Here is an 8,766-nt window from a genome sequence, read left to right on the forward strand (position 1 = left end):
AAAAACTCCAAAAAACAACTGCAGGCCTCAGTTTCTATACAATCTGAATCAGTTCTGTTGTCTTAACAAATGCAGAATTGAAAAACCATTCAGAACAAATACAGGCAATTCAAAGGCTGTTGTCTTATTTGGCAAAATGCATCTTAACAAAGTTCAGTTTTACAGAATTGGGGGTGAATACAGTTTGGTTTATTCATATGAACACATCTGGAGCAGAACTGGTCGGTGTGGACGATCACCTCGCAGGGTTTTGAGGAACCAAAATGTCGGAAACCCACCACCAACACTGAGTAGAATCTGTGCGCCACATTTGTGTTCGCACAGAAACTTGTTTGGATAAATCAACTTCCAGCATCCTACTTTTAGCCGTGAAGGATTTTGTTTAAGCTTCACTGTTTGTCTTCGTATTATGAACTGGCACCTTCGGGCTTGTTTATCTCAAGTCTTCTAAATTCCCTCCTTTTGTTGATAATTAATTTTTCCCTTTAACAATTACATAAGATTGTATTCAACAGCAAAAACTGTGTTTACTTCTGCTGTTAACAGATAATATGACTTCACTGGAAATAAATAAGAACGGGGGGCTGGTTTATGTTGAGTTGCCTGCAAGTAATTACAATAAAGGACCAGTGCTGTACATGGAAACGTAATTCCTGCCGTGTTTTGCTCGTTGTGCAGGATTTAACGCTTCTCTGGTGGACTTTGAAGCGTCAGAAGGCCACATGTGGAGCCTCCTGACCACAGCCTCCACGTTCGCTGTGAGGAAACATCTGGCCTCCCTCTTGTGCCTTCTGAGCTGACAGCAGTTCGATCAAACACACTGGCTCAGTTCAGCAGGAACAAGAGTTCAGTCAACACGCAGCGTTCTGTCGTGAAAACCGAGCAAATGATGGGAAACCTCCAGGAGGAAGGAACATGTGGCGAACCAGAGGAGAGCCTTTTGCTTTATAACAATGGAAATGAATGATTTTATTGTTGTTCAATGTCATTAAAGTGCAGTTTTGAACAGATGCTAATGCTGTCCAGACATGAGGTTATTAAAACATATTTATGTCAGAATTGTGCCCTCTAGTGTTGACAGTGAGGAAAACAATAACATCTGCAATGCAAAGAAAAAAATCCTTTAAAAAAACACTGAACCTTTGGCAGCAAAAGTGCCAGAAAATAATACAATGAAAGCATTCAAATACTGTAACATTAAAAAAAACCCAGTGTAAATAAAATGTGACAATAACTGCAAATATCTGCAAAATAATCTGATTTTTAGCCAATTTAAATACGAATAAACTGTAATTTTACAGTCATGCATCATGAAAAAATAAATCATTATTTGTAAATACACTGATTTGTTTAAAAGGTGGACATTATTTACTGTTTTGGCCTGTTGTTTTTGTTGCTTTTGTTGTTTTCAAAAGTATATATAGTCAATGCTGATTTTTACAGGCATTTTACTTGATATTATCTGTATTTTACAAAACAAGAAAAATCTGTAAAATGATTTGTGAGAATATTTTGTATTTTTCTCTTCTTTTTTGTAAGCGTCTATAAAAATATATATATATATTTTTTTCTCATTTGATTAAAGATTATGGCGCTATAATTTAATGGAACTTCACCTAACTAATATAAATATTAAGGCTAAGGCATAGAAACTCAACAAATCCAAGGATTGGGGATCCATCATGAACAAGCTTTGTTATTTACTTATTTACTCGTTTATTTGTTCATTTTATGAGTGGGTCCCTGTGCTCTGCTCTGAATCACGGGCTGCTAATAGGGAGGCAGAAATGATAANTGTCATTAAAGTGCAGTTTTGAACAGATGCTAATGCTGTCCAGACATGAGGTTATTAAAACATATTTATGTCAGAATTGTGCCCTCTAGTGTTAACAGTGAGGAAAACATCAACATCTGCAATGTAAAGAAAAAATCCTGGCAGCAAAAGTGTCAGAAAACAATACAATGAAAGCATTAAAATACTGTAATATTTAAAAACAACAACAACAACAACTGTATAAATAAATAAAATGTGACAATAACTGCAAATATCTGCAAAAAAAATGTGATTTTTAGCCAATTTAAATACAAATAACCTGTAATTTTATGGTCATGCACCGTGAAAAAATTAATTATTATTTGTAAATACACTGATTTTTTTTTTTTTTAAAGGTGGACATTATTTACTGCTTTGGCCTGTTGTTTTTGTTGTTATTGTTCTTTGTAAATGCATATATAGTCAATGCTTTTTTTTTTTTTTTTTTTACAGGTATTTTACTTGATATTATCTGTAATTTCACAAAAACAATAAAATTTGTAAAATGTTTGTAAGAATATTTAGTATTTTTACGTTTTTTAGTATCTGTAGAACAATTTTTTTCTGATTTAATTAAAGATTATGGCGTTATAATTTAATGGAACTTCACCTAACTAATATAATCTTAAGGCTAAGGCATAGAAACTCAACAAATCAAAGGATCCGGGGGATCCATCATGAGCAAGCTTTGTTTTTTACTTATTTACTCGTTTATTTGTTCATTTTATGAGTGGGTCCCTGTGCTCTGCTCTGAATCACGGGCTGCTAATAGGGAGGCAGAAATGATAAATCAGAGGCCTCATGCAGACAGTCAGAGCTCGATGGATGAAATCAATATTTAACTAAAACAACAAAATCGAGAAGATTGAGTTTTTTTCCCCACTGGGCTGGATTTAACTGTGTCCCTGCAGTTCTACAAATGACCTGTGGGGGCAGCAACACGCCTCTGCTGAACCTGGGCCTCCGCAAATTCCACCCCACGAAGAAGAAAAAGAAATCCCACGAAGAAGAAGTAGGATGAAAAACAAGCAACTTTTTCGTAGCTTAAAGTGATATTTATAGTTTTGTGCTGTGTGTAAAAGTTTCATTAAACGACCGGAGCGACTCACGAACATGTCGGGCCCGGAGACGCTGGAGGGTCGGATCCGGGCCGTGATGGAGAGCGTGGTGGAGGCGGCGGTGGCGGAGCTCCGCAGGCTGCTGGAGGAGAGCTCGGCTATGGCCGCTCGGCAGCGCTGTGAAGAGGAGGAGAGAGAGGTGACCCCACCGGAGGACCGGCGGCGCTTTAACGAAGAGTTAACGGTAACTCACACGAAGACAGCACGTTGTCCAGAGTTAAAAACTGACCCCCTGCTTTCATTATGAGTGTTTCAACTCGTTTATTTAACAGGAAGTCTTGTTGTAGCGACATTAGTTTGCTAGCTTAAACAGCACTAGTTAAAAACTACAATACCCATCAGCCCTGCTGGTTGTTGCCATGGTGAGGACGCCAGCAAAGAGGCAGGAACATAGAAAAGTTTTACATTTATTTCAGTGTGTTGAATGGATGCAAGTTGTATAAATGTGTTATGTCAACAACAACAAAAAAGTGAGCCTTTTCAGTTTAAAGCCTCAACCTGCATTTCATTTGCTGTGTGTCCTATATTAGAACCAATCCAGGTGTTTTTATCCGTTTTGTATCTTATATTATAAATAGTTCAGGTGTTTTTATCTTCACAGTGTCCTACCTTAGAACTAATCCAGTTGTTGTTTTTGTTTTTGTCTCCTCTGTGTCCTGTATTAGAACCAATCCAGGTGTTTTTACCTGCTCTGTGTTCTACATTGGAACCAATCCAGTTTGTTTTCCTGTTAAACTAGCTTTAAAAGAACCAGTTTTAATGATAAAATGTAGTTTTACGGTTGCCAAATAGTGAGTTCAGCCTCTAAATTGTGACTGAAATGACCGATTTCATTCAAGTGTGTCATATTTTCAGGATAAGATCATTTAAAAGAGGAAATTTCTTGTTTTATACATAAAAGCCAAGGCTGCAAGGTGGCTCGGTGGTTAGCACTGTTGCCTCGCAGCTAGAAGCTCCCGGTGAGGACACTGGGATCATGGAGTCTCCATGTTCTCCCCGTGCAGCGTGGGTTCTCTCCAGGTTCTCCGGCTTCCTCCCACAGTCCAGAAACACGTTGAGGTTAATTGGTGATTCTAAATTGTCCGTAGGTGTGAATGTGAGTGTGCTTGGTTGTCTGTCTCTAAGTGTAGCCCTGTGATAGACTGGTGACCTGTCCAGGTGAACCTCCCTTCACCCTGAGTCAGCTGGGATAGACTCCAGCCCCCCATGACCCTAGTGAGGATTAAGTGGTGTATAGATAATGGATGGATATAAAAGCCATCTAAAAATTATGTTAATTTCAGTCTAAACAAAGACATTAGACATAGCATAGCCTGAACATTAGAAAGAATACTATAGAATTGCCTATAATCATCCAACATGTTTGGCCTGATCTCTATAAACTGAGACAAAACTAAAGTTTCACAAAAGACACACATTTGCTGTGGCCCCAGATATGAAATTATGGCCACATGAGGAGAACCAAAACAATAATAGGCAAGTGGTTTCAGTGTTATGGCAGATATTAGTAGATGTGTTGCTGCTTTTCTTCTCCTGGGCTACTTGAAAATGAAGAAATATTTGATGTAATTGCTGTTTTTTAACTGCAAATCTGATCTCATAAGTGGTTAATAACACGTCTAAAATTGGCATCAGTAACCTGCCTTTCCTCAAGTCAAACCGTGCCAGTGTCTTACTACTACACTACACGTTTATGAAGGAGTCAGTTGGCTGATAATTTCAGTTCTGCTACAAAGAGATGGAATAGTTGTGTAATGTACGATTATTTCTGTATTGTCTGGGCTGAATCTGGAGCAATTTCAGGGAGATATTGTTGTATTTACTCATAAATAAAAGTTTTGACTAGTAGAAATTGTGAAAATAGTGAAAAGAAATCGTCTTTTTCTGCCCAACCATTAGTCCAAAACCCCCAAACTATTCCATGCATGTGGATATAAAGCTGAGAAAGCCACCGTATCCTTACATCCTTCTTTCTCCTCCCGTGACTGTACAGAACCAGTTTGCATCCCTCATGAAAACATGGACCCGAGATGCAGTGGAGAAAATCTCACTGATGTTGAAAAAGTCCATGTGTGAAGCTGAAGACGTTCCTGCTGCGGAGCAGAGAGTCGAGCTGAATGGTGAGACCAAACAGACGAGCACGAAGCCAAAACGGGGGAAAATCGCTGCTCCCACAAAAAGTAAGTCGCCCAGCAGCTGAGGAGGATTTTTATGTGAAAGTAATTGTGTTTCTTTGAATAATAAACCAGACTTTGGGCTTTTGTTATGACAGAATCAGCAGCCAGGAGTTCTTGTAAGAGGAGAAAGAAAATCCAGAGAGGAGTCCAGCCAGCAGCGGGAAAGATGAATGATCACATATATTGCAGAGGTATTTAACCAGCTGCTGTGTGATATCCTTCTTCAATTACCTGCCCCGTGAATTTATCTATTTATGTGCACTTGTTTAGTTTCAGCTCAGTGTGAGAGTCTCTTCTGTGTGTTTTCTCTGTCACTTATGGTCACTTTAGTTTCTCTTCTCTGCATCACTTTGAAGTAAAGACAACATTACTTGAGTTGAAGACAGCTTAATGTGCTGAAAGCTTCCCAACAAGTGGTAATCTGTCCAAAACAAAGATGGAGACAACGTTAAATGTCTGACAGTCAGACCAAAATATTTTGCACTGCTCATAAGCAAGTGTATATATATGTATATAAATATATTTTCTTCTGCTTCTTTGCACCAATGGACCAAGTCAAATTCCTGGTGATGTAAAAATTACTTGGCAATAAAACTGATTCTGATTCTGATTCTGATATGTGTTTCTTTACACCCACTCAACCAGAATCTAGTAACCGTAGTGAAGATGAAAGACGCTCTGCTGCTGATGGCGGGAAAGTTTGTCTCCCCCAGGTTTAACCAATCAGCATTAGTCTTCTTAACGTTTGAGCAATCAGTGTCAGTTTTTCATAGCCGCTCAGAAGTACCATCTCTAGAGTAGGCACTTTGTTCTCCTCTGAAAATGACCCAGAAATAGGTTCTGTAAGGGCGTTTCTTGTGGTCAGAACATTGACAAAGCTTTGGACCGCTCTAAGATGGCCCATAAGTTCCTGCAGAGGAAAACAGTCAAGTGGTTGATAGCTGCAGAATGTTGACAACCAGTTAGAATAAAAGCGATCGTGTTGTCATTGTCAGTTCTTAGTGATTATATTTAAAGTTCAAGAAAATCCAATGTGAATAAGACGACTTTTAAAATGTTTTCATGATACACAGCTTCTCATTACTGACCAGAATAATCTTGATTAAGATTTTCGCCATAATCAAGCAGCCATAAGAAATACCAACCAAAACGTTCAATTCTCTCGTTTATTTCTACGTATAGAGGCTCCTCATAGTACCAGCTTCAGGGAGGTTTTGCTTCACTGATGTCTCTGACATGTTTTGTGTTTTCAGAGGAACAACAGAGTGAAGAGCCGACGGCAGCAGCAGCAGCGGACTCAGAATCAGTGACAGAACCTGGTAACCACTGTTTCTTAACAAAGATATCCCCCCTGCGTTTGTGTGAAAACAAGCTCATTTAAATTAGTTTTTCATCCATTGTCACTTTTACCTTGGACAAATGGTACTGTGGAGTAGTTAACTTGTATCTGCAATAAGCACACACCAATCCAGTGTGAAGCAGTTTTAGGAAAATAGCGATGAATGTTGGTTTTTCTTTTTCAAGCAAAGCAATCTTCAGTCCCAGGTCTTGTTTTTTGTTCCAGCTGATGCAGCCTCACATGAGGAGAATAACTCCGGACCCTCGTCTGAACCTGAAGCTCTGTTCAACGAGTCGGCCTCCATCAGCGATGAAGACGCCAACCAGGAGGACGCAGACCCTTCGAGCATCGCGTCAAAGATCAAAAAGAAGTTGAATGCAGGTCCGTTCAAATGCCCCTCTTGTGACAAAACCTTTGCTCTGAAGTGCCTCATGAACCGACACTACCTGACGCACTCCAGACCCCACCTCTGCTCCGAGTGCGGCAAACGCTTCGCCGTTCTCCGGACGCTCATCGCACATTCGAGACGACACACCGGAGAGAAGCTGTACAAGTGCTCCCAGTGTGGGACGGAGTTTGCTTACAAGTCCACCTTCCACAGGCACATGCGGCAGCACAACACGAGGAAGCCGAACACCCACACGTGCCCGCTGTGCGAGAACCAGTTCACGGGGTTGCTGGCGCTGCAGCGACACAGGTGCTGTGCGCTGAGAAAGACGTTTGTTTGCTCGCTTTGCCCAGAGACCTTTGAGTGCAGGCAGAGTTTGGCCGATCACGAGAATCGCCATTCAGGAGATCGAGATTTCGTCTGCGAAATGTGCGGCGAGAGCTTCTTCTCGGCCTCGTCTTTGGCCGCTCACCGATTCACCCACATGCAGACGGAAAACTGCTGCGACGAGCTGGGCCTCGGCTGCAGCGACATGAGCGTCCTCCGGAACCACCTGAGCAAACACACCGGAGAAAAGCTCTTCATGTGCGAGGTCTGCGGCAAAGGCTGCAGCCACAAGAGCGCTCTGAAGCACCACATGTTGACCCACACCGGAGAAAAACCGTACGTCTGCGAGACCTGCGGGAAACGCTGCAGCCACGCCAGCGCGCTCCAGAACCACATGAGGATCCACACCGGGAAGAAACCGGGTCAGCAGCCGGTCTGCGACGTGTGCGACAAAAAGTTCAGCTGCACTGTCAATCTGAAATACCACATGAGCATGCACACGGGGGAAAAGCCGTACGCCTGCGATCAGTGCGAGCAGAAGTTCACCAACCCCAGCAACCTGAAGCTGCACATGGTGGTTCACTCAGGGGAGAAGATGTACGGCTGCAACATCTGCGGCAGGAGGTTCACTCAGTCCAGCAGCCTCAAACTGCACAGACGGGTCCACACGGGAGAAACTCCGTATCGCTGCGAGGTGTGCGGGAAAGAATTCATACACAGGAGCGACTTCAGGAACCATCAGAAGAACCACTTGCCAAAGGAGACAGGAGGCAGACCGTCGGAGAAAACTGCAGTGAAAATCTGAACTTATTCCTCTACTGAACAGAGATGTAGATTGTTTATGTTTGGAAACACTGGAACTGAAACTGGGAAATGTGGTGCTGAATACTGTGAAAGGAATAAAATGTTGCCAAAGATTTTACAATTCTGTTTGTAGACGTGTCCGTCACTGTGGTCATGTTACATCACAAATCAATCAGCAGGTCTATTTTATGAACAAAGGTTTATATAAACGTATATCATGGCAGCCAAAGTTTCCAATGACTCCTATAACTCTTATTTTTCTATAACGGAATGATTGAAACCAAAAAAAAAAAACAAAAAACAACCGTTTTGTCCATTTGGTTTCTTTCATAAATTTAATATCGGTCTTCTGGAAATGTGACTAAATCAGCTGGGTCATAAGTACAGTCGTCCTCAAATGTATTCATACGCTTTCATTAAAGAAAAGGCTAAATTCACAAAAGTTATTCAAATAACTAGAAGCTGGAAAAAAGTAATAATAAATAAAAATTTGTTAAATTATAATTTAGTGAAATAAGACATTGCTTTTAAATTGTGGTTGAAAAGAATCATTTAAAAAAATAAAAAATAACTGTCCCGGACAAATTAGATTGCAGATTACAGTTGACTACAGCTGCTGAATCCTGCACACTAATTTAAATAAGGACCATTTGATGCACTAATTAGACTCAGCCACAAATGCTCCAATGGGAAAGTGTGAGGAACTCAGCACAGATCCGAAAAAGTCAATTACTGACTTCAGGAAGTCAGGAAAGTCACTTTGAGTTGTTTTAAAGCAACTTCAGATCCCAACATCAACT

General features: G+C 40.8%; 1 protein-coding gene and 1 long non-coding RNA gene across 2 annotated transcripts in view; both read left to right on the forward strand.

Annotated features, from left to right (window-relative positions):
- LOC103353411 (uncharacterized) overlaps positions 1–1,056 on the forward strand; it is a 4,465-nt gene extending 3,409 nt beyond the window's left edge. The window contains exon 2 of the long non-coding RNA XR_520002.1: positions 679–1,056. This is a non-coding gene — a long non-coding RNA (uncharacterized LOC103353411). The remainder of the gene's footprint in view (positions 1–678) is intronic.
- Positions 1,057–2,885: 1,829 nt separating this feature from the next.
- LOC103353413 (oocyte zinc finger protein XlCOF6-like) lies at positions 2,886–8,079 on the forward strand. Its single transcript, XM_008276391.1, has 5 exons — positions 2,886–3,115; positions 4,925–5,111; positions 5,204–5,299; positions 6,362–6,427; positions 6,673–8,079. The coding sequence occupies exons 1-5, from the start codon at positions 2,927–2,929 to the stop codon at positions 7,965–7,967; spliced, it is 1,833 nt and encodes a 610-aa protein (XP_008274613.1). The 5' UTR covers positions 2,886–2,926; the 3' UTR covers positions 7,968–8,079.
- The last annotated feature ends 687 nt before the right edge of the window (positions 8,080–8,766 follow it).

The sequence above is a fragment of the Stegastes partitus genome, unplaced genomic scaffold, assembly GCF_000690725.1.
Source record: "Stegastes partitus isolate 25-593 unplaced genomic scaffold, Stegastes_partitus-1.0.2 Scaffold70, whole genome shotgun sequence".
Lineage (NCBI taxonomy): Eukaryota > Metazoa > Chordata > Actinopteri > Pomacentridae > Stegastes > Stegastes partitus.